This window comes from Equus asinus, chromosome 26 (assembly GCF_041296235.1).
Source record: "Equus asinus isolate D_3611 breed Donkey chromosome 26, EquAss-T2T_v2, whole genome shotgun sequence".
NCBI classification, from domain to species: Eukaryota; Metazoa; Chordata; class Mammalia; order Perissodactyla; family Equidae; genus Equus; species Equus asinus.
In genome coordinates, this window is record NC_091815.1 from 32,694,038 (window position 1) to 32,718,955 (window position 24,918).

The 24,918-nt window shown below is 37.3% G+C and overlaps 1 protein-coding gene across 1 annotated transcript; it reads left to right on the plus strand.

The window, feature by feature from the left end:
* Window positions 1-14,027: 14,027 nt before the first annotated feature.
* LOC106838318 (vomeronasal type-1 receptor 3-like) lies at window positions 14,028-14,972 on the plus strand. The gene has a single exon (XM_014852333.3). It carries the CDS (start codon window positions 14,028-14,030, stop codon window positions 14,970-14,972), a length of 945 nt encoding a protein of 314 aa, XP_014707819.3.
* Window positions 14,973-24,918: the final 9,946 nt, after the last annotated feature.

Below are 24,918 nucleotides of genomic sequence, written 5' to 3' on the forward strand. Positions count from 1 at the left end.
TCTCGCACCCACGACTTCCTTCTGCAACAGAGAAGCTCCTCAATGATGAACACAAATGGAAAATGCCACGTGGCTATTAAACACTTCAGATGTGGCTAGTATAATTGAGATGGACTGTAAATTAAAAATATAAACATTTTGAATTCTTACAATGAATGAGTATATACATGTCAAATTAATAATTTTCATATTGATTACTTGCTTACATTATAAGAATTTGAATTAAACCAAATACATTAAAAAGATATCATTAGACCTAACTTTATCTGCTTTGTTTTGCTCTTTTAAAAATGTGGCTGCTAGAAATTTTAGAATTACATTTGGGGCCTCAATTATATTTCTGTCAAACTGCAATACTCTAGGGAAGATCATTTCTCTATTCAAAAAATATGTATTGCACACCTTACATATTCCAGGTACTATATTAGGGGTTGACCATATTTACTAATGAGGTTATATAGAATGTTTGTGCTCTTGGAAAAGTATAAGTGCATATGACAGAGCTATGATCAATAGAGCAGAAAATTGGGAGTTCTGTGAGTTTCACTCCTTGATGTATACTAAAATACTTGAGTGTGTCTTTCAATGTCTGTGTAAATCCATCCATAGTAATAACCCCACCCATGCTATGCTCATATATTTTTAATTTTAGATCTAGTCTGTTATGATGATTTCATAAATATGTCCTTTCATTTCCAATAATTCTTCATTTGAAACAGTGTGACACTTTGCTCGTCTACTGTGGTGCATTTGCCTCAAACAGATGTAATTTGCACAATTCTTTCTTCAGCGCCACCTTCCATCATTTTCATCTTCACTATTTTGAGGTCTTTGTTCAATTTAATTCATTGTTGATTTAAAGTCCTTGGGGATATGATTCAACGGATATGTAGTTCGAATATCTGCACAATTTTTTCCAGCCTGGCCGCTGGATTCTATTTTTCCTACACATAGGATTCTTGGACTGACTCCTTTTCATTCAGTAATTCACCTTCCTCTGTCTTCCAGCTTTTCCTGTGCAGGCAAGATCTCCAACAGCAGAATGGTGCTTTTCCTTTGAAAAAAATTTTTTCTCCATGAACTTTCAAATAGGTCCTTTATAATTAGATAAACTTTCATAGAATTTAAAAGCCTGTTTGCTAGATAAGAATAGGCGTGTTTTTCATTGCTGTTTCAATCCAGGCCATGGATTGGATGTGCAGCTGAAGTGAACTTCAACTTAGGAAATCGTCTTCCATTATTTAATGATTATCTTCCCTCCACCAGTTTGATTTTTCCATCCGGAATGGTCACTCCTCTTCAACAGAGGTGCAATGCCTCCTAGATAGCTCTCCATGTCCTTTCTGTAAACTTTTCCCCACCGTGGTTTTCATCTCTTTGAACAACACAATTTCAAGTTTTTCTTGGGCCTTGATCTCCCAAAATCAATTCAGGTTTAAGCATCAAGCATCCTCTCCTTCAAATGTATCTTCTGATTTCTTTTCAACCTTTAAAAATTGTCTAACAGATATGCCAAGGGGAGCCAGAGAGAGAAAAAGGGAGCTAGAGACAGCGAGGGAGAAAAAGAAAGCAGGCATAGGGTTCTGCTTTTACTGAGGTTGAGGGTGGAGGCCTGGGTTTTCATCTGTTCACTCCTCATTGGTGAATTTAAAACATAAGAGTTGAGAATTTAAAGTGCAGGAAGAGGAAAAACAAGTGGCCCAAATATCAGTTATCCAAATCAACAGAGATCACTAAAACTAAAAAGTCTTGGAGTGGAGGGGACAGGGCTCCTTATCAAATGGGGTGGCTGACAATGGGTTTATTCCAGATGGCCATCTTTGAAGAGGATGCCTCTTTGAAGTGGATGCCTCAGCAATCAAATATTAAGTCAGAAATGAAGAGCCAAATATCAGTGCTTATACTACAGCCATTTAATTCCACCTTCTGCACAATTTTATAATTTCCTCTGTAGTCACCATTCTTAATTTGGGGTGTCATATGCCTTGAGACAACCTGATGAATATTCTTATAAAATGTTTTATCAGTTCATATAAACTAAGCATCAGAAACATAATTTTTTGAAATTTAGGAACTCCCTGAAAATGTGCCAAAGACCTCCTCTAGGTCCTCCAATCACTCAAAATGAAATAAAAACTGTAATACAGCACTCTTTGCAAAAGCCTCCCTCTGCTTGGTACCTATGTTGGGGCAGTGGAAATACCCTTTTACCCTTCTTGTGTTCTTATGGCTGGACCAATAGTAAAATTGACATAAGAGCAGATTTACAAGAGAAAAACTCAGTTTAATACCTACACATTGCAGATCAGAGAGAAACAATGTTCAGAGAGTGCACAAAGCAGGCAGTAAATATATAGTTTACACAAAGAAATAGGAAATTCATGAGGAATGACAGGGCGAAAACTTAGATTTGAGGTGCATAATTACTGAGGGATTTATGCAGAGTTTAAGCTCAAAGTCGTAAATTAGCAAAGTTCGTTTATGCAGACTTCTCAGCTCTCAATCGATAAGGGTGCTCTAGTGATAAGAATGCAGGGGAGCATTTTAAGTGGGAGATTATTTCCTGTTTTCAGAGGGAATAGAGGCAGGATGTTCAGAATGCCCTTTTTGCTTCTCAAGGAACTCTAATCCAAAGCAATCAGTATGCTATTGTGGGGTATTTTTGGGTAGCCAGCCCTGTGCTCCAACAACTGCAATGTCTTCAAAAGTAGCAAGTTATTGCCTTGGGAAATATTATGCAAGGAACAATTTCTAGAAGGATTTATCTGTAGGACAAAATTGGCAGAGGAACTAAAAATTGCTTTAAACTTTTTGGATAATATTAAAGCATAGATTAAATTTAAAACGTCACTTTACCATAAAGTCACTTTTAGAAATCTAATCTAAAAAATAGAAGCACCCGTATCCAGGGAAATTGCATTGAAAGGTCTTCCTTGAAGCATTGTTTGTAGTGGAAAAATAGAAAACCAACCTGAATGCCTAGGAAAAGGGGAAGAGCTTAAAAAAAAATGTGTGAGTCCATATTGTGGAATATTTTCCAATTATTTCAAATGAGCTTTGTCTCTATCTGCTGATGTATTTTGTTAGTATAGGAAAATATTGTCACCCTATTGATGGAGTTGACTCTCTGCCCCTTGCAGTCCTCAGCACCTGGTCATGCGTCTTCCACTGAACCTCCACAACCCCACCTCCCCCTCTTCCCCACAATAGTGTCCACAGATTGCAGATCAGCTTTAGGATGTGTCACCCCTGTCCCAGGTCAAATGCCCTCTTGTTTAGGTCTCGCCCATGTGTTGGGGCTGGACATAGGGGTTCCAGTGACAATTCAGGGTTGAGGGCACTCAAGTTCCACAGGTGATGGCTCCGTGTACCTCCCTCACCTGGTCCTGCCTCCATTCTATGAAATGTCTTCGCGTTCTGATTGTGAGAATCTTTGGGTGTGTTTGTGCCATTTACTGGCTCTCTGTGTGGTGCCCCAAATGGGAATAAGCAGTGTCGATGTCTCCTTCCACGTTGCTAGTGTCGTGAAGGAACACAAATCCTCTACCCTCTAGGTCCTTCTGGCTCGTCTGTGAATTAAATTCACATGAGACAGAATAACAGGGGAAAATCAAACAAAACTTTATAACATGTATACATGGGAGAGACTCAGGAAAACTGAGCAACTCGACGAAATAGCCAAGCTTCCAGCTTAAATATCATCTTTAGCTAAAGACAAAAGAGGGTGTTGGGGGTGGTGGTTTGGGACTTCAAAGGGAAGGAAAGCAATTCACATGAAAATGGAAAAGCAAATTGGTAAACAGAAATTTGATAAGAGTGGGCTTAGCAAGGACCCTCCCAGACTACTGATGCCCAGAGTTATCTATGGTGATACCCTGTCCTGGGGACAGGTCTTTTATCTAAGTTTCTTTTACCCAGTTAGGGGGAAGGTCAAAGTTTCTTTCAGAGTCTTTTGTTCTTAAAAATAATCAAGGCAAGGCCAAGAGACAGATTTTGGGGTGGCCAATTCTGATCCCGCACAGTCCTGCCTTTGAAACTTTAAGAAATTGCATAGTCCCGAAGCTGAGTGGTAGATAGTTCCATCTCATCGAACACATTTTCTTAGTCCTGATAATAGATCAGTCCAATTAAATTCATTTTAGAAGGCAGTGATGGAGGTGGGCTCCCAAAGACAATCAATCTGAAGCAAGCAATCAGGTCTTTAATAAGAAGTATTCCTACGGAAACAAATAGAAAAACAAGGTTAATGGTTGAAGAAGATTATAAACCAGTTTCTCAGTCCAGGGGACGGCCAGTCAAGATTTCTAGATACTAGGGTTGAAGAGTCCTTTGCAGTTTGAAAAGTCTTTGATGATGTCATTGAGTGTTCAGCTATCCTTCTGAGTGGCTTACAGAGCAACAGGCACGCTATGGTGGAGATTTCTCTGACATTTATATCAAACGGTCCAGCTTCAGTTTGCAGGACTTCAGGAACAAGGGTGGTTTCAGTTCTCAATGATTTCAAATAAAAATGATAGAAAAAATAGAAAATTTTAGTTTGGAGATTTATAGCCAGATATTTCAGAAGACTAGAAGAATTCGGGATCCAGTCCAGTTTACAGGTAGAAAATAAAAATCTCAAAGACAATTAATAAAACTAGAACCTAATATCCACAAATGTGTCCTGTACTTTCTACTGAAGCATAATTATTCTCCCTGAAATTACCCTCATTTTTATCAAAGATAGCCAAATTAAGACTAACTGGTTTGTCAAGTTTCAATAAATTTGGCCCAAATATTTACATAAGTACAGCAAGAATAGCTATTGATCATATAGTCTCTTTTAAATCTGCTTTGCTTGAACTTTTTGTAAGGAATCTCAGAGTAAAGTTTAAAGTCCTCTTGAGGCCAGGAAAGCCAAGCCAAGGATTTATCATCAGGCTTCACCTGAATACCTTAGATTTGGGTGAATTCCTCTCTTCTCTGGAGGTTCCCCAGAATATTAAGTTTCCTTGCACCTGCCAGGTAAGTGAGCTTCTTTACTTACCCAGTATGGTTGCTCAGAACCCTGTAAACAAGGTACTGGGCCAATATTTACAAGTGATTTTATTCTAGAAAGTCAACTTTTATTCCTCAAAAGCTGTCTTGTTATACCCGAGCCTGTATGTTTCTCTTATACATGACATTCCAGTCAAAACCTTGGTATTATAACCAATGTTTCCAATTGTTTCCTGTTACACGAAGAGCAGATGCTTATTGAACTTATGCAAATAACTATATTGCCGTGAAAACAATACTCACTCATTAAGAGTTTCCAAGTCCTGGAAGGATCAGGTAGCCAGAAAAATAAATAAAGGTTTCCATTCTGCTTACAAGGGTGTCGTTCACCAAATTGACATAAGTCATACTAGTTTGAAAGAAAAAATATTTCCTTAAATCTAAAAAAAAAAAAACCCATTTTTTAAAATCAGCTATATTTTAAACAAAAAGTCCTAAAAATTAAAATCATCCTCACCAGTTCATTCAGTCCCATATAATCAACTCTTGATCTTGATCTTTTGTTGGCAGTTTCATGAAGTAATCAGTTCCTCTGTTAGAGTGTTGTAATTTCTTACCCAGTTTAGTTTTATGATATGAAAGTTTATCAGAAACCGGTATTCTACAGGAAGTGTTAGAGTCCTTTCCATGAATTTCTATGAATATGAAACATATTTGTAAAAACATCAGAGTAAAACAATAACTGTCTGTAAATGACAAAAGACCTAAAAATGGCAATTGACAAAGAAATTTGGTAAGTTCTGTGACATGCAACACTTTAAGAGAAAAACTAGAATTATGGCTGACAACCAAGGCAGATCAGAATTTTAGGAATGTTATATAATTTTTTAAACTTATCAATAACATTTACCCAAATAATGTCTTAGGTCTCTATGAAACAATACTTAGTTGTCCATTTAATCATGGTGACAATTAAAGAATTTTAGATGAATGCAGAGAATTACATAGCTGTAAGAAAAACCTTAGCACTTGTGACTAAAGACCTGATAAAAAACAATATAGGAAATTTATTTTGATAAAACACAAAATACCTACCCTTCTGGTAGACTACTCAAAAAAAAAAAACCTTTCATAATCTCTTTACCAAGAGCAGACTAAAAGTTCAAGAAAATTATCCTTTTATGAGAGGGAAAAAAACAAATTCTAATCTTGCACAAGCTTAATTTTGATATTAAAACTTATTTACTTAATTAAATTTACTTTAATCTTAGCCAGCTTGACCATCTTCAAAACTCTTCTTTCAGAATTCCTCTTCTACAAAGCTTCTATAACTTTCCTTTTACATTAGGAATTTATCCCATGCCTTTTTCTTCCCTTCTAGTACTTTGGGACAAATTTATCTTTCTTAATAAAACAAACAAAATATTTCCATTCTTTGATACCTTCTTTACTGAAAACGTATATCTTACTTTCCTTGAATACAAACATATTTTCCTCAATTTTTAGTAGATTTAATCGCATATTAGAAATTTTAACCCTTAGGAACCTCAATTTCTTTTTTTTTTTAGGAAGATTTGCCCTGAGCTAACTGCTGCCTATCCTCCTCTTTTTGCTGAGGAAGACTGGCCATGAGCTAACATCCATGCCCACCTTCCTCTACTTTATATGTGGGATGCCCACCCACACAGCATGGCGTGCCAAGTGGTGCCGTGTCTGCACTTGGGATCCAAACTGGTGAACCCTGGGCTGCCAAAGCAGAATGTGTGCACTTAACCACTGCACCACCTGACCAGCCCTGGAACCTCAATTTCTAAGTAAAAACTAAGTAAGCAATTATAAACTTTCTTGTACATTAGCATTCTGTGGCTTGGAAAGTTTATAAATACTTTTTATGGTTTTTGAAATGTGTTACTTTATAGTACAATCTTTAACAAAACACAAGACATGTTTACCAATAGACCCAAACACGTTTTAGTTACTCTGTAATAAGACAAAAGTAGGTACACTTATATTTAGTAATTAATGTCTAATATTTTATCTTATTTAGTAATGCAGATATTCAATGAATTTTCTATCATTTAATTGAGCAAAACTTCAAAGTTTCAAATTACTAAAGAAATTTTTGGAAGCTATTAAATACATGTCATAAAATATAATTATTCCTAAAGGTTTAAACACTTATTTACATCTAAACCATTTTTTCCTAACAATTATGTTTACATAACCCTTGAGAACTTCATGAGACATTAGACAAAATTAGCTATCATTCTAAGTTATTATGTTGACAAATTTGTAACAGGGATAACATGAGCTTTTTTTAACTAGTAAACCCAGGCTGCATGCCTGCATCATATCCAATGCTCATAACTCTGAGGACATATGTATTTTAATCAAACCAACAAACAAACTTAAACAAGCTTTCATTCACCAAAGATTGTTTTATATCACGTTAACTTGAAAGCCATGTAAGCACTTACTTTAAGCTAATTAAACAGAGCTCTTAATTTTGGCCATACCATCTGGAGGTTAAACATCCCACATATATAACACACATATAGACACATAAACATACAGGTACACACACAGAGACCTTAAATTTTTGTTATTAATCGGGTGTAATGCAAAAACTCACTACTTTCTGAGAAACACTTGTATTTCAAAGACTGGCTCTCAGGTCGTGGAGAAAAGACAAAAGAAGAGGCTGAGCCACCCTTCTAGCTACACACTTCCAATTGCTTCTTTATATCAGGGGAAGTTTTAACCTAAGAGGTGAATCGAAAGACTTGTATGCTCTAAAACTTTCAGGAGAATGTATCACACCTTAAAAAGTCTGCACAAAGCATTTAACAAAGGACCTTTTAATAAGTGTACAATTTAACCCTAGACCAATTTACCTTGGGATGGGTTGTGGATTTTATTACCCTTTTTTTAGCATCTGATATTAACCTCTAGTTTTTATTTCATATGGTGTAGGCTCAGGCAACCCTATTGACTTCCCTTTTGTAAATTTAGTTAAGACGGACGGGCAGATTTCTATGCCGTCTTATAGTCAGGCAGCGGAAAGTTTCCTCAGTGAGCCACAATGTTTATCCCTACAACACAATCAGGCACAAAGAGATACAATCACTTCACATAAAGCCCATAAATACATTATTTTCTCCACAAAATTTCAGTTGAATTCCATCAACTCTTATGCCTCTAATCACAGCTTTCATTAGGACTTTATCAATAGGTCTTGGTCTTGCAATTTTGGACAGGGGAAGTATCCTGAGTCGGGCATTTTAAAACAGACTCAGGCAAAGTTGATATAACCTCTTTATGTAAAGTCAGTACAAACATTTCAACCTTTATAATCTTATCAACACTTATACTTTTACATTTTCTCAATTTAATTGTAACCTGGGTCAGGGTCTTAAGGCTAGTCTTTTTTTTTTTTTTTTTTTTTTTGCATTTCCTTGTTAATTTGGCCTTTTCTTAGGTACCAACACAAATTACGATGAGAGCTCTCACAATTTTTCCCCCAATTTAGAAGTTTTTCCAATTTAAATGATCTATAGTCTGGCCACATTGACAAGTAGGATCTTAATAAGCTTAACCATGAACATAAGAGGTGTCCCCAAAAGAGATCCAGAAAATTCACTCCCAAAAATAGTCTAAGAAAGCAAAGGCCTTCATTGCACAACAAGCAATGAAGGTTGAGATGACAAAGGCCCTTTATGAAAGCAATTGGGACCCCTAATGGCAAACTCCACTGAGAGCTGTCACAGCCGGACAAAGAGACTGTCTCCCAGAACCCCAATCCACTCGATTGGTCACCAGATATGTGCCAGGACATGGATCCTCTGGATGGCAGAGACCAGAAAGGTAACAAAGGCAAGCTCTCAAGATGCAGAAGAAGACAAAAGAAAAAACCCCATCTAATATGCACATTAACAGCTTTTGCTATGATTGGGCTCTCTTGGAGCCAGAATAATACCTAGGAGGGAGGTGTCATGGAGTTGAGGATCATGCGTGTGCGGGGGATAAGAATTGGCCACCCTAAAATGTGTCTCTACCTTGCCTTGACTATTTTTAAGAAAAAAAGGACTGAAATAAACTTTGGCCTTCCTCCTAATTGCCTAAGAGAAATTTAAGATAAAGCCCTGTGCCCAGGACAGGCCATCACAATAGATAACTCTGGGTATTGGTAGACTGGGAGGATCCTTGCTAAGCATACTCTTATCAAAGTTCTATTTACCAAACATTTGCTTTTCCATTTCCATGTGAATTGCCCTCCTCCCCTTTGAAGTCCCAAACCACTACCCCCAACATCCTCCTTTGTCTTTAGCTGAAGCTGGCATTTAAGATGAGAGCCTCCACCATTTTAGTGAGTTACTCAGTTTTCCTGAGTCTCTCCCATGTACACATGTTATGAAGGCTTGTTTGATTTTCTCCTGTTAGTCTGTCTCATATGAATTTAATTTGTAGCCCAGCCAGAAGGACCCAGTGGGTAGAGGAAATATCTTCCTCCACTACATGTGCTTTACAGAGTACCTCATCATTGCATGGACGTTTTCTTGAAGTTGTCGGGGGCACCTGTGTCATCTATCCCCTTCCGTGACCCAACTTATCCTTCCACAGGAGGCTTCTTGGGGTGGCAAGCAGCCTAATGCCTCTTAACTGCTCAACATGCACCCACCAAATTGACGGCCCTTTTGGCTTCCAAGATGCCCTTAGCAACAGCTTTCATTTCATGCACATATTCCCAGACAACAGGCTTATAGAGATGCCTGTGTATCATGACAGACAACAAAAAAAGACGGAGACTAGGAAAAATACCATCTCTTGGAGGAAAAGGGTCTACAATTAATGAGTGCTAAACCAAATTTCCTAGATTCACGGAGTCCAAGAAGGTAGGTTCACCAATATTTTCTCCTGCTAATCTAAATTTAGAAAAGCAAATACAGGTCACCCCTCTCACTTCCATTGGACCGTGCAGGCAGAGATCGAGGACACTGGTGTGCTAAGAACTCTTACCTCCTGCTGGCTCTTGTCAGGGGTGCAGGATCTTTTGGCTGCAGTGGTCTCAGAGTGAGCCGTGGCCAGCCAGTGAAGTTCTAGCCCATCAAAGTCACCAAACTGTAGGGGAAGAAGACAAATCCTCTACACTCTGGGTCCTTCTGGCTCATCTGTGAATTAAATTGACATGAGACAGAATAACAGGAGAAAATCAAACAAAGCTTCATGATATGGATACATGGGAGAAACTCAGGAAAACTGTGCAACTCAACAAAAATAGCCAGGCTGCCAGCTTAAATATCCTCCTCAGCTAAACACAAAAGAGGGTGTTGGGGTGGTGGTTTGGGACTTCAAAGGGAAGGATGGTAATTCACATGGAAATGGAAAAGAAAATGTTTGGTAAACAGAAATTTGATAAGAGTGGGCTTAGCAAGGACCCTTCCAGTCTATGGATACCCATAATTATCTATAGTGATAGCCTGTCCTTGAGACAAGTCTTTTATCTTAAGTTTCTTTTAGTCTGTTAGGGGAAGGTCAAAGTTTCTTTCAGAGTCTTTTGTTCTTAAAAATAATCAAGGCAACGTCAAGAGACACATTTTGGGGTGGCCAATTCTGATCCCCCACATCAGCATGTTCAGTGGCTGGAATGGTGTCTAGTTCACATAGACACCGAGTGCATATTGGAAGTAAACAAACAAATGCCACCACATTCTCCATTTCTCTTAAACATCAGAAGCTTTTCTCATGTTTACTCTTGACTTTCATTTCAGAAAGATTTTCTCCCGACCTCAATGGCATGCTGGGACCTCAGTGTACACAGTCCGGATGAAATAGGGCAATTGTGAGTGGCTAGGCCTTTGGACAAGAGGAAATTATTCTGTTGTAAAAAAAAAAAAGAAAAAAAAGAAGGCTATTCTGCCATTTGCAACAACTTGGATGGACCTCGAGAGCTTGATGCAATGTGAAATGTCAGACAGAGAAAGACAAATACTGTGTGATCTTACTTGTATGTGGAATTTAAAAGAGGCTGACTCCTAGAAACAGAGAGTAGAATGGTGGTTGTCAGGGGCTGGAGGTGGAGGAAATAGAGATCTTGGACAAAGGGTATAAACTTCCAGTTCTAAGATAAATAAGTTCTGGGGATCTAATGGACACCATGGTTTCTAAAGTTAACAATACTGTAGCGTGTACTTGAAAGATGCTAAGAGAGTAGATGTTCGATGTTTTCATCACAAAAAGATGGTAATGGGAGATGATTAAGCTGTTAACTAACTTATTATGGAAATCATTTCGCAGTCTATAGGTATCAAATCATCAATTGTATATATTACATTTACAAGATGTTGTATGTCAGTGATATCTCACTAAAGCTTTAGAATAAACAGGCTGTGAAAGCAGGAGGCACACCAGGCCCAGGTGGGAAAGTGAACGTGTTCTCTGAGGAGCTGCTCTGCACTCAGGTTTTATCAAGTCCTGCAGGAATTTCCATCAGCTGAGTGAAAACGCACTTTGATTACTTTCCTAGATCCTAAAGTTTACTTTTGATGTCGTTCAATTTGGGAAAATGTACGTCCTCCGATGGTGACTGTGCACTCCTGATCAATAAATCCCATAAATTTACCAGGAGAATCATTCTGCACGTGGGAGAGTAATTTGTTGCTCCTCTGGGCACATCAAAGTGATCCCAGTTAACAAGGTCATGGAGACCGCAGGTGACGAGGTGATCCACTGGGAGCAGAAGTCCTGCCATCCTGCCCCTCATATACAGTCTTTCTGGGGCAGATCCAGCCTTTCCAAGATGTCTCACTTGCTTGGGGAAGCTGACTGCCTGTAGGAAGGATTGTGTCACACTCAGCGTTGAGAAAGAGAGGGAGGTATGAAGACATTTTCAAGATTCCCATTCCCCATTCTAGCTTCCTTACTGAGACTTCCATTCTTTTCAGATTTAACCTTCTCTGAATTTTCTGTTTGATAGAAGTATATTTGGTCTTCTTTCTCATAGTATTGTCACTATTTCCTTTTTCCTCCATATATTTCCTTTTACTTTCATCATCCTTTCCTCTTCTCGGTTCTTTACTGTCTCTTACAGTTCTCCAATACTGTTTCATGGTCTTCAATTTTGTTTCATTTGGAAACCATATCACAGTTTCTTAACCGTATTTTGACTTTTTATTATTCACAACTATTTGAAAATTCCATACAATTCTATATATTGGCTATCTTCCCTTATTTATTTTTTATGTGTCTTTTTTATTCTCTATGCCTACAGGAAAGCGACATTTATTTGCATTTGAACTTTCCTCTCAGTTTCGTTTTATTACCACTTTTCTAATAATTGTTATCCGTGCTTTTGTTTTTCAAGCATCCCATTTCATTTTTACAGATAGTAGCCTTTGTCTCAAATTTTCATACATTAGTTTTCATTTACAAATGCTTTAATCAAAGTTAGACTAATTTGTAACACTGTTTCCTCTCTGAGGTTTTACACATTTTTATTATATGTTAATTTTTAAGTTCAACATATTTTATGCTATTTAAATGGCATCACTCTTTAAGTTGCCTTTTAAAACTATTTTTATGCTGACATATAGAAATATTAATGGTTTTTATGCTGACTTGGTTTTCAGTAACCTTGAAAATCACTCTCAAAAATTTCAATATTTTAGTGAATGATTCTATCTGTTCCCTTCTTAAAATTTATAGAATCTGTCAATGATAAAAGATGGTGTTACTTTCCTTCTAATTCTTATAAATTTTACTTTCTTTGTTTGCTATAAAGCCCAGGAAATGTAAAAATATGAGAAATAGAAGTGGTGAAAATAGATATTTTTCTCGTAGCAGATCTCAAAGAAAAAGCTTTCAATATGTAACATTTAATATGATACTGTTGACATTGTAAAAGTGTTTTCAGGGTAAGGTTATTCTTTCTCTTGATACTTATCTAGAATTTTTTTATCAGACATATGTTGAATTTGATCACATGATCTTGTGCACATTTTGAAGTGATCATATTTTTTGTTCCTTTACTCTACTAGTGTGGGTCATCAAACAGATCAAGTTTCAAATGTTAAAATTACTTTTCATGTCTGCTATGATTCTTTGATCCAATGCTGATTCTTTTTACGTATATGTAGTGGACGCAATGTTACAACTACTTTGTATAAATTGTTTTCTCATTTGGTTCATAAAATAGTGTGTAATTTCACTCCCCTATTATCTTTTCTACATTTGCTGCCAAGGTTACGCTAACCTCATAATGTGAGTAGTGGAATGTTCTGCGTTCGTCAACCCTCAGCAGTCGTTTGTAGATATTATTTGTTACTGGAGTGTTTAGCTTACTTCACCGTTCAAGAATTCTTTGAGATTTCTTATGGAATGATTTTTGCCCTCAGTTCAATTTCATCATGAAGAGCGTTTCACCTTGATGACTTTCTCTTATTCCACTATTTTTTCTTAAGTCATCTAGGAATTTTCCTCCATATCTCATAAATTTTCAAGTTTATGGATATATCTAATATTAGTGTCACATTATTTTCTATTATTTGCAACTTCTCCACTGCTATCCATTTATCATTTTTAATCCTAATGTTCTTTGTGCCTTCCTTTCAGACACTGGTACAGTCTCACCTAGGTGGGTTAATTTTGTTAAACTTTTCAAGGAACTGACTTTTGATTTTGTTTCTCCTTTCCATAGAAGGTTGTTATCTATTAATTTCTGCTTTACTTATATCAACTCCATTTATTTCTTTTTAGGATTAATTTGCTATTTTTTTCTAGTGTTAACGACTTTTTTCTATTTGAATTAGCAATTTGAATTCCCCCTTCTTTATAACCTAGTTCTGCACTCTAGGTTCTCAAGAATTCCTGGGATCCAGTCTCTGGAAGTGACACTTCTTGGCCTGAAATACAGAAGACTTGAAAATTTCAACAAGCACCTCTCATACTAAATTGTCAATCATTGTATTCTTCCACAAGCTCCATCGTTAAAATTTCACAATATAGTCAATTTTTTCATTTGAAACCTGTTTGCTAGTTAAAACATCAATAAGATAATGTTTTCAATTGATATTATTTTTCTTGTTTTCCTCATATCTTCAATTTGTATTGGGTTCATAGGGAACTCAGTGCTTTTCACATTATATATGTATGTCTTCTTCACTCAATCTCACCTGAAAAGGCCCGTAGATTTGATATTCATACACCTGACACTGGTCAACGTTTTGACTATCATGTTCAAGTTGATACCAGATGCCGCGTCGTCCTTTGGAGTAAGGCATTTTCTGGACGACGTTGGTTGTAAGGCGACTTTGTACGCATACAGGGTCACCCGGGGTCTTTCCATCTGTACCACCTCCCTCCTGAGTGCTGTTCAAGCCATCACTATCAGCCCCAGTACTTCTATATGGACAAGGCTTAAATCTAAACTTTCTACATGCATCTTTCCCTCTCTCCTTTTCTTCTGGATCATCAACATGTTCATCTATATCCACATCATCAAAGCTGTAGAAGCCAATCGCAATGCTTCATTTGTTGGTTCTGGATACTCTCAACTGTACTGTGAAGGTAAGCCGTTGGGACACTACCGTTCAATGGCATTTATAAGTGGCATGGTGATTCGAGATCTCTTCTTTGTGGTCCTCATGATGTTGTCCAGTATCTACATGGTGAGTCTGCTCTACAAGCACCGCCAGAGAGCCCAGTATGTTCACAGCCCCAGCCTGTCTTCCCAGACATCTCCGGAAATCAAAGCCACCCACAGCATTCTTTTGCTGGTAAGTTGCTTTGTTTTCTTTTATTGTGCAAACAACTTCATTACCCTTTATCTTTTTTATAGACCTGAGAAAAACCCGAGACTGGAGAGAATTACGGGGATTATTTCAGCCTGCTACCCAACCATCTGCCCTTTTCTGCTGATGAAAAGAAAAATTATTTCCAAATTTACTTCTTTCATTTCAAAGATGAGAATTCCCTTTTCTGAAAGAACATTCAGGAGATGATCAGGTACCTACAGCTTTCTTCAGCAGCAGGGATGTCTGCACGATGACTTATAGTAGGAAAATGCATTGTAGCTATTGAACACCTGAAGTGGGGTTAGTACTATTGAGAAGGGCTGTAAATTAAAAAGACATACACTTTGAATTCTTACAATGAATAAAAGTACATAAATATCAAATTAAAAGTTTTCATCTTAATTATTGTTTACATTATAAATACTTGGGGTTAAGCAAAATATATTAAAATATATCATTAGACACGACTTTATCTGCTTTGTTTGGCCTTTTTAAAATCTGGCTGGTAGAAAAGTTTAAATTACATCTGGGGCTTCAGTTATACTTCTGTCAAACTGCAGTGCTGCAGGGAAGATCATTTCTCTGTTCAGCAAATATGTATTGCACACCTTACCTACTCCAGGCACTGTTTTAGAGGCTGGGCATACATTGGTGACCACTACAAGTGAAACACAATTCCTAAGGAAATTATACAGGATGTTTGCGCTTTAGGAAAAATATAAGTGCATGTGATAGAGCTGTAAATAAGGTTAAGATAATTGGGAGTGCTCAGAGTTTCGCTCTTCAATGCTCAGTAAGATGCAGGAGTGTGTCTTTCAACGTCTGTGTAAACCCATCCGTAATAATAACCTGACCTGTGAAATGCTCAGATATTTGTTACTTTAAATCTTGTCTGTTTCAATAACTTTAATTAAATGTGTCCCTTCATTTTCAATAACTCTTCACCAGAAATAACAAGACACTTTCCCCATCTGCTGTGGTGAATCGCCTTAAATAGATGTAGTTTGCAAATTCTTTGCTCAGCACCCCTTCCCATCGTTTTAGTCTTCTGCTATTTTAAGGGCTCTCTTCTATGTAAACAATTGTTCAACTAAAGTTCTTGGGATATGACTCAAGTGACACGTGGTTTGAATATCTCCGTCGTATTTTTGTCAGCCTGGCTGCTGGATTCCACTTTCCCACACACAGGATTCTTGGGCTTACCCCTCCTTGTTCAGTATTTCACCTTCCTCTGTCTTCCAGCTTTCCCTGATGCAGACAAGATTTCCACCAGCAGAATGGTGCTTTTCCTGTGAAGACCTTCTCTTCATGAGAATTTAAAATCTGTCCTTCATCCTTAGATGAACTTCCGTAGAGTTTAAGACTGTTACCTAGACAAGAATAGGTGTGTGTTTCCTTGCTGCTTCCATCCAGGCTGTGATCTGGATGTGCAGGTCACGTGAACTTCAACTTCGGAGATTGTCTTCTAGTATTTGATGATTATCATTCCTCCATCAGTCCTTCCATCGGTATCCATCCGGAATTGTCACTCCTCTTTAGCAGACGTGCAATGCCTCCTAGATAGCTTTCCACATCTCTTCTGCAACCTTGTCACCATCATCATTTTCATCTCTTTGAACAACAGAATTTGAAATCATTCTTTTGCCTTCGTCTTCCAAACCCAGTGCAGGTTTACTTATCAGGCATCCTCTCCTTCAAGTGTATCTACTGATTTCTTTTTACCTTTTTTTATAGTATAACAAATATGCCAAAAATTATACAACTCTATTAACTTACAGAGTGGACACACCCGTGTATCCATCACTCAGATCACGAAACAAAACCTCGCGCTCCAAGAAGCCTCCTCGTGCCCCTCCCGGTCATAGTCACGATGCCTCAGGGTATTTCCTAGCTGGACCAATGACACTCTCTACCATTTTCATTTTGGAGTTAAATTCTTCCTCATTAGGCCCACAGAGTCTTTATTTAGCAGTATGTGAGTCTTCTCAAATATTACCTTATGTCGAGTCCTGTCATGTGTCTTTGGTTCAAGGTGTGCATCTGCAGATCCCACCTCACGTGCAAGCCCTGAGCTTTGGTTCCCATTATATTGTGTCTGGTTCTGCTCAACTGGAAATAATAGCAGAGCTCCAAGGAATCTGAATTTAACTTGGCAGGTTTCCAAATATGTTGTGCTTTCAAAACAGATCAATTCTTGGCAAAATGCATTACTTTTATTTTTAATCCCAAACAAGCCCATTTTATTTTATTGTTATTTTTGTTGAGGAAGATTAGCCCTGAGCTAACATCTGCCACCATTCCCCCTCTTTTTGCTGAGGAACACTGACCCTGAGCTAACATACATGCCCATCTTCCTCTACTTTATCTGTGGGACGCCTGACACAGCAAGGCTTGACAAGTGGTGCCATGTCCACACCCAGATCTGAACCTGCAAACCCTGAGCTGCCAAAGTGCAACATGGGAACTTAACCACCACACCACCTAGCCAGGCTCAAACAAGACCATTTTAAATACTGGGAATACATAAATAATAGTATTAGTCATATTGTATATTTCCAAGACATACTAACTCAGGCAGAGGAAACATTTTGGCATTTAGTGTATTATTTTGTGAGAAAAATCACACATCATTAGTTTCACTTTTATAACTGAATTTTAATCAATTTGCCTGGCAGAGTTTCCTAACACTTTGCCTAAGGAAGGTACTGCAAGCGTACTTGTTAAAGAAGTTGAATAAATAGCTGCTTTTATATTATATATTTAATTGTATGCATTTTCTCACTAGAGATTGTTGTATATTTCATATGGAGTTAAAATCATTCCTACCTATCATTTTAATAAGACATAATATATCATGTAGCTAAAACTCTAAAGATTTTTTAAATGCCTCACTGTTATCCAGAAGTGAATCACTTCTCCTGTCTCATTGGCGGTGCCCTGGCAGTGAATATTTCCATGCATACAATTTCACTCTTTGCCTATTGGAGCAGACTATCCTAAGTGAAATTACTGATTGAGATGGTGCTAATTTATTTAAAGTTAATGTATATCTAAATGAATTTCTGAAGGCATTCACAACGTAATTTCTCAATGGTGAGGACAGATTGTCCAGCTCATTTGATCGCCTCTAGAATAGACTATGAAAATTTAATTGTTTTCCAGATTGAGCAGGAAAAACAGTTCTCAATCAATTTTAAGTTCTTTAATTCTAGTGAGGTTTATGAATTTTAAGGTTTGGGATAGGTATATTTTTTTCCTGTTTGATGGTTCGAGAAAGCCAAGAGTGAAAGATTAAGGGTTGGCAAATCAAGAGGGTTGGGTGTCATTATACTCGTTTCTCCTTTTTGGACACAAAGACTGCTGGATTCCCGCCCCGGCTGAGTCCAGGTTCATGAGAGATGGACGGCGTCGGCACAATGAGGGGAAAATAAAGAGGACGTGAGACTTGGGTTGGTGTTAGCAAGTCCAACTTTACTGTGCACAAGTGTCGTTTTCATATTTTTCAGGATTAGTACAGAAATAGCTCTACAAATATTCTCAGAGAGATAAGGAAGTAAAAAACGAGCACAAGAACATTTATTAGCATTCTATTCTATAGAGAATAAGGTTAATGGTAGTCTTCTCCGCAAGTAACTAGTGTTTGTTGTCTCTAAGCTAAGAGAGATAGGTACCTAGACATCTGTTGTAATTCATGGTAAAGTTAAATCAAAGAGAGAAGGTCCAGACCTCCGGACAGGACAGCATTCCGTCTGGTTACATCCTGGGGGAGCCATCCCTGCCTCCCTCAATCATTTACGCCATTAGTGTAGATGGTTAATGGGAACAAAAGGTGACTCCAGGGTATCTTATCCCCAGGGCTATTTGCGTTCTCAGCGGGCAGTTAAACATCTTTACATTCCCGAGCCCTTTAGGGGGTGAAAGCATTCCTTTGTCTTTAGATTGTAGAGCTAACCATCCCTTAAGCACACTGCCTGGAGAAAATATCATTTTGTTAGTAAAGTAAAGGGCTGAAAAGCTAAGCTAAACTATATATCTTCAAGAATAAAAAACAGAAATAAGTATAGTCACAACCTTGATAGAAAGCATGCATATAATTCAGAAAATATCAGGGGTGTTGGCTGGTTATTCTTCACTGAGAGGCATCCCTGCACCCCTCGGCCCTTCTACTCATCAATTATTTATTATTTATTGCTTTTAGGAGAAAACCTCTATAACATTTTAACAGAAAGCAGAAGGTCAAGAATAATATATAGATACTTGATCATCCAATTAACCAGCAAACTTGGAGGGACGATGCATTTATATTTAGACAAAGAACTGGAGGGAGAAGGAAACATTAACCAGATGGAGGCCATAAACCTAATTCGACATCTTATCTGGGCAGGATTCCTTTCTGCTTGTCTCAAAAGGGACTGTGTGCTCCTCCATTAATTAACTGCATCAAATGAAATTAGCTCTCAGAAAAATATCTTGAAAGTTACCTGCAGGTGGTCACATTCTCTTACTATATCTAACTTTCCTGGGAGGTAGTGCCTCGCAAGCAGCCACCCAAAGGAGTGAAAACTGGAGGTTAAGAAAGGAAAAGGAATGAAGGGCAATTAGAAGCAGCACAGGTTTCAGAACTATGTGAGGGGCCAGCCGGTTATTCTTCACCAAGGGGCGACCCTGCACCCCTCGGCGTTAATCGGCTGGACCCTGTCAAACAGCCAATCAAATGATGTAGCCACGGCTCCCGGCATAAGACTAAAGTGAAGAAATGATTTTCCCAAAGTCACATAGAAAACAAGATATAAAGCCAACCGCAAACATCAATGATGTGTTCTGTTTCTAATCATACTGGGGCACAAGAATTAAAAGTGCTTAATCTTGCTCTGCTCACACCTCTCAATTTCCTTTATAAACTCTAAATCAATCAATGCTGAACTGGGCAGGAACCAAGGACAGAGGTTTGTTCCTCATAATCATTGAGTTCCGTTAGCAGCCACCCAATAAATGCCTGGCCTTCAAGACCAGTCTTTTCCAAGCCAATCACTTTCTTTAACTATGGTATTATTCTGACATGACTTGGGGGATGTCATCCCGTATTTTGAGTCCAATTCGGTAGATTTTGTTTGAAATGAGTTCTTTGTTCCCAGCATAAAGATGCTGGTATGCTTAAAGATCCATGGCTAGGAGTAAGCCAAATATATCCATCCCAAATTTGTGTAAGACCTCCCATGGTTCTCACTAGAATATCTGGTTTCTTTTGTTTATTTGCACATTATTGGGATTATTGGATGATCTGAGTAACATGAAAAGAACAGCCATGTCTTCTATCATTAATATTATGGGATATTGGCCATGTTTCAGGATCGTGAGTAGTAATATCTGATGAACTGAAAACGCTAGAACCTGATATTTCCATCATAATAAATGGTTTTAAAGCTTTCCAATCCGTACCTTGAAAGAGAGAGATCTCCAAGGTAATCCACATGTTCCAGAAAGGGGAAATTGGCTACGTACCCAACAATTGGACTTATTTCTGTGTGAAGCAAAGGAATGAACCCATTTTAGGAAGACATTGCCACCAGAGACCCATTCAGAGGTGGATTGAAAAATAAACATTGTATCAAAACTTGATGGTATTTGTATCGTTAATTGAAAGGATTTGTAATTAGGTTCTAATCTATTTTATAGAGTTGGAGGGGAGGAAAGTAAAGTATTAGGGTAGGTTAAGGCAAGGAAGTCTAGAAATTTATTATTGTAGCAATTAAAAAATGGTATGGGATTCAAGCATTACAAGGGTTTAAATGAGGGGATATGAGGTTGGGAATCTAGGCATGGTCCAGAGTCTTGGGACGGCTGTCTACAAGAGATGCCATCTTCTTCTCTTCCAGGTTTGGAGATATTTGTATTGGTCTGTCAAATTTGGGTGTTAGAAATGAGAGTTTAAACCTACTCAGGTGGAGAAGCCTTTTTTAAATGAGAAATGTGAATGAATAAGTCTATGCCTTTTAATTTTGTAATGCATGGATTGGTTAAAAGTACCTAGTATGGTCCTTACCAATGGGGCTGCAAAGAGATAAATAGATTATGTTAAGTGAAATAAGCCAGTTAGAGAAGGATAATCTCTGTATGACTCCACTCATATGAGGAATTTAAAAATGTGGACAAAGAGAACAGATTAGTGGCTACCAGGGGAAAGGTGGGGTGGGGGGTGGGCTCAAAGGGTGAAATGGTGCACCTACAACACGAATGACAAACATTAATGTACACCTGAAATGACACAAGATTGTAACCTATCATTAACTCAATAAAATAAAATTAAATTAAAAAATTAAAAACAGTAACATTTTAGATGAAAAATCATAAAAATTATAATCATTCTCATCAGTTCATTCAGTCCCATGTAATTAATTGCTGTTCCAATTGTACCCAATTTTTCCATTAGTTCTCTCAAATTTTCCTCATGATTAAGGGTGATAGGTAAAGTGATAATTCCAAAAAGCTTGCAAGGATTTTGTTAAGGCTTGTATGACTTGCCCAGCAAAGTGGTTGCCTTGATCACTGGAGACAGCGGAAGGTATACCCCAGGTGGGAAACACATTTTCTAGAAGGTTTCTTTGCCATTGTGAGGGCATCAGCTTTGTGGCAGGTAAGGCTTCTACCCATCTGGAAAACATGTATACAAGAACAAGAACACATGGGTAAGCCACAGTAAATGGCAGCTGAGTGAAGTCCAGCTGCAGGTGCTCCAAAGACCCCCAGGGACGGGTTCTGAGACCTCTGGAGACAGAAACAGTTTTTCCTATGGTGGGTAAAGGAATGTAAAACTGAAAAGTGGGCTTTGCCGGGTATCTGGGAAAGATCAAGTGGCTGTCTTGGGCTCCTCATAACCCTATTTGTTTAATTTACAGCTATTGTTTATCCATCTTCAATCTCTGATTCAGGAGCAGACTGTTGCCATGTTACAGGACACTGGGATGGCAAAAGTCTAGCAACGAGGGGTCATTTTCTTATTCAGAAGCAGAATGAATTTCATCTACATGTGTCATAAACTTTATACATTCTCTTGTTTCTGCCTTTGTATGAAAGGCAGCTAAGATGCTTTCCTGATAGTTATGGTGAGCCTCGATTTTGGTGACAAACATCATTTTGTACAAGGACGTATTAGACTTCCAGGAATTTCATGTAATTTCTGGAACTCTTACAACATATTCTCATTCAGATACAACAAAGATTGCTTAACATTATTTCTTATTTGATAATGCTTTCCGTGTACCTTAACATATCAAACCAGCCTAATTCACTTAATATCCCATTTTTGATGAGAAGAGAGAGAAAGTCTTCCAAATGATTCAGGGATCTTCTGAAAAATCCCAAAGTTAGCTAGAATTCAAAAAGACTTCATTGAAAATTTGATTTGGGAAGTTCATTAAAAATATCAAAGAGAGTTTAAAACACTTGCCTAAATAGTATCACTGATCATTATGAAATAATATTTAATTATTTATTTAACCAAAGTGACAGAGATTCCAAAGACAAAAAAGAAGGTTAGACTGCTGCAAAATCTTAGCACCTTTTCACAGAAAAGACTCAGCTTTTATCATAAACACAGGAAATTGTTCTGATAAAACATAGAAAGCTAAGGAAAATCTTTCATAATCTCTTCTCAGGAGCACACCAATATTCTAAGAAAACTTTGTTCTTTTAAGAGGTGAAAAGAAAATTCAGGTCTAGTTTTGCATAAAAATATTATTGATATTTTAGCTTGTTTTAAAATTCTTAAAACAGCGATTTAATTTTCACTATCTTCATTGCCACACAAGGTAAGATTTTCTTCTCCCTCTTTTGCTCTCAACAGGAAGAGCAAATCAAAATTTGATTTTCTACCAAGTTACATTTGATACTAAAACTCATTTACTTGATTAAATTTGCTCCAATCTTGGCTAGCCCACAGCTCTGACCACATGAAAAAATTCCCTTCCAATGATTCTTGTTTTTATAAACCTTCTACATCTATTTTGGTTTGTACTTTTTTCTTTTTTTTTTTTTGAGAAATAATCAGCTTTATTTTGGTGCAAAATTATTATTATTTTCAACAAAACGTATCTCTATTTTCATAAATTTTTCTTTCACCAAAACATTCATCTTATTTTCCTTTCATACAGATATATTTTTATTATGTTTAGTAGCTTTAATTACATATTATAATTAAATTTTAACTGTTAGAAATCTTAATTTCTAGTAAAAAGTAAGAAGTAAGCAATTGTGAACTGTATGTTTAATCCACATTCTTTATATTGGCAAATTTATGAATATGTTTTTTATTTTCTAGAAATACATATTTTTAATAGTGCGATCTTTCAATAAAGCACAAAACATCTTTATTAACAGACTCAAATTTATCTTTTAGCTTCTTTGTAATAAGCACTCAAAAGTAGAAAAACTCCAGGGGCTGGCCCGGTGGTGCAGCAGTTAAGTTCACACGTTCTGCTTCTTGGTGGCCCGGGTTTCTCCGGTTCAGATCCCTGGTGTGGACATGGCACTGCTTGGCAAGCCATGCTGTGGTAGGCATCCCATGTATAAAGTAGAGGAAGATGGGCATGGATGTTAGCTCAGGGCCAGTCTTCCTCAGCAAAAAGAGGATGATTGGCAGTGGATGTTAGCTCACGGCTCATCTTCCTCAAAGAAAAAAAAAAAAGAAAAGCTCCTGTATAGTACTTATTTTGTTACTTTTATCTTCTGTGCAGATAATATAGATGTTCTATGAACTTTTCATCATTCAGCTTTATTGAGGAAAACTCTAAACTTTTAAGCCATCAAAAAGTCTTGGGGAAGTTATTTTTAAGTACACATACCATAAAACATAATGTTTGTACCTAAAAATCTTTATTTTATTAACATCTATATAATTCATTTGTTTTTAACAATCATACTTAGATTATTTATGAAAATTTTATGACATCAAAGTAGTTAGCCATCGTCTTAGGTTATTATTATTAGTTTTGCTGACGAATTTTATAACAGAGATAACATGAGCTTACTTGATTAACGACCCAGATAGAATAAAAGTAGCATGTTTGTATTATATTCAAGGCTGATACTACCACACAATATTGGCGTTCTCTTACCCAATGCACATTAAAAAAAGGGCAATTATTATGACATCAGGTTTTGGGAAAAGAAAACAGCTTTATTGCTAGATCCATTTGCAAAGAGACAGGGCAGATACTCTCAGATCTGTCTTCCCGATGCAGGCTTGGGGCAAAATTTATGGGATGAAGAGCAGGACCCTCTGAAATGTGGAGATGGGTGATGGGAGGTAAGGAGAAGAGAGGTCATTGATGATCTGTGCAAACGTAGTCAAGCTTCAGGGCTCTTCACAAGACGCACGTTCACAAAATGGTGGTGTTAGCATGATGCGAGGGCAGAGTTTTCAGCTCTTCAACATGAAAAAGTCACTTATTGGGCATTTGCACAGGCCCAGTTGATGGGCTGGTGGTCTCAACTGGCCTGAACTGGAGGAGGGGGGGTCTCATGTCCTGAGAAACCACTCTTAACTACTCTGTTGACAAGATGAGGTCAGTTGAACTGGTCCTAGAGAGTCCACGGTTACACTGATAACTCTGAAGTCATGCCTATTTTAAGTAAACCAGCAAACTTGAGCAAGTTTTTATTTACCAAAGATTATTTTATAACACTGTATCTTGAAAAACTTTCGGGGTGGTTTCTATTATATTCAGAAATAATTTATATGAGTGCTTCCTTTAAGTTGAATAGAGCTCTTTAAAAATAAATTTTGTTAATACCATCTGGAAGTTGAAAAATACCATATCTATAAAGCACATACATATATATATATACATATATATAGGCAGACAGAAACAGAATCTTACAGCTTTTATTTTAAAAATTTCAGCCATGAATCAGGTTCAAGACAAAATTTACTAGTTTTCTAAAAAATTGTGTCTGTGTCAGATGGAACAAGTTAAGATTACCTGCTTAAAAGTTGTTAATATTTGTAGAGAAGACTTTCAAGACTTATATTTGCCTAAGACAACGAGGCTGTGAATTAGATTTGGGACAAGAGAGCATCTCTAGCACCCTGCATTTAAAACAAAACATTTCCCGTTTTTTTCTCTTTAACCTCAGGCTTTATCAATTCACTATC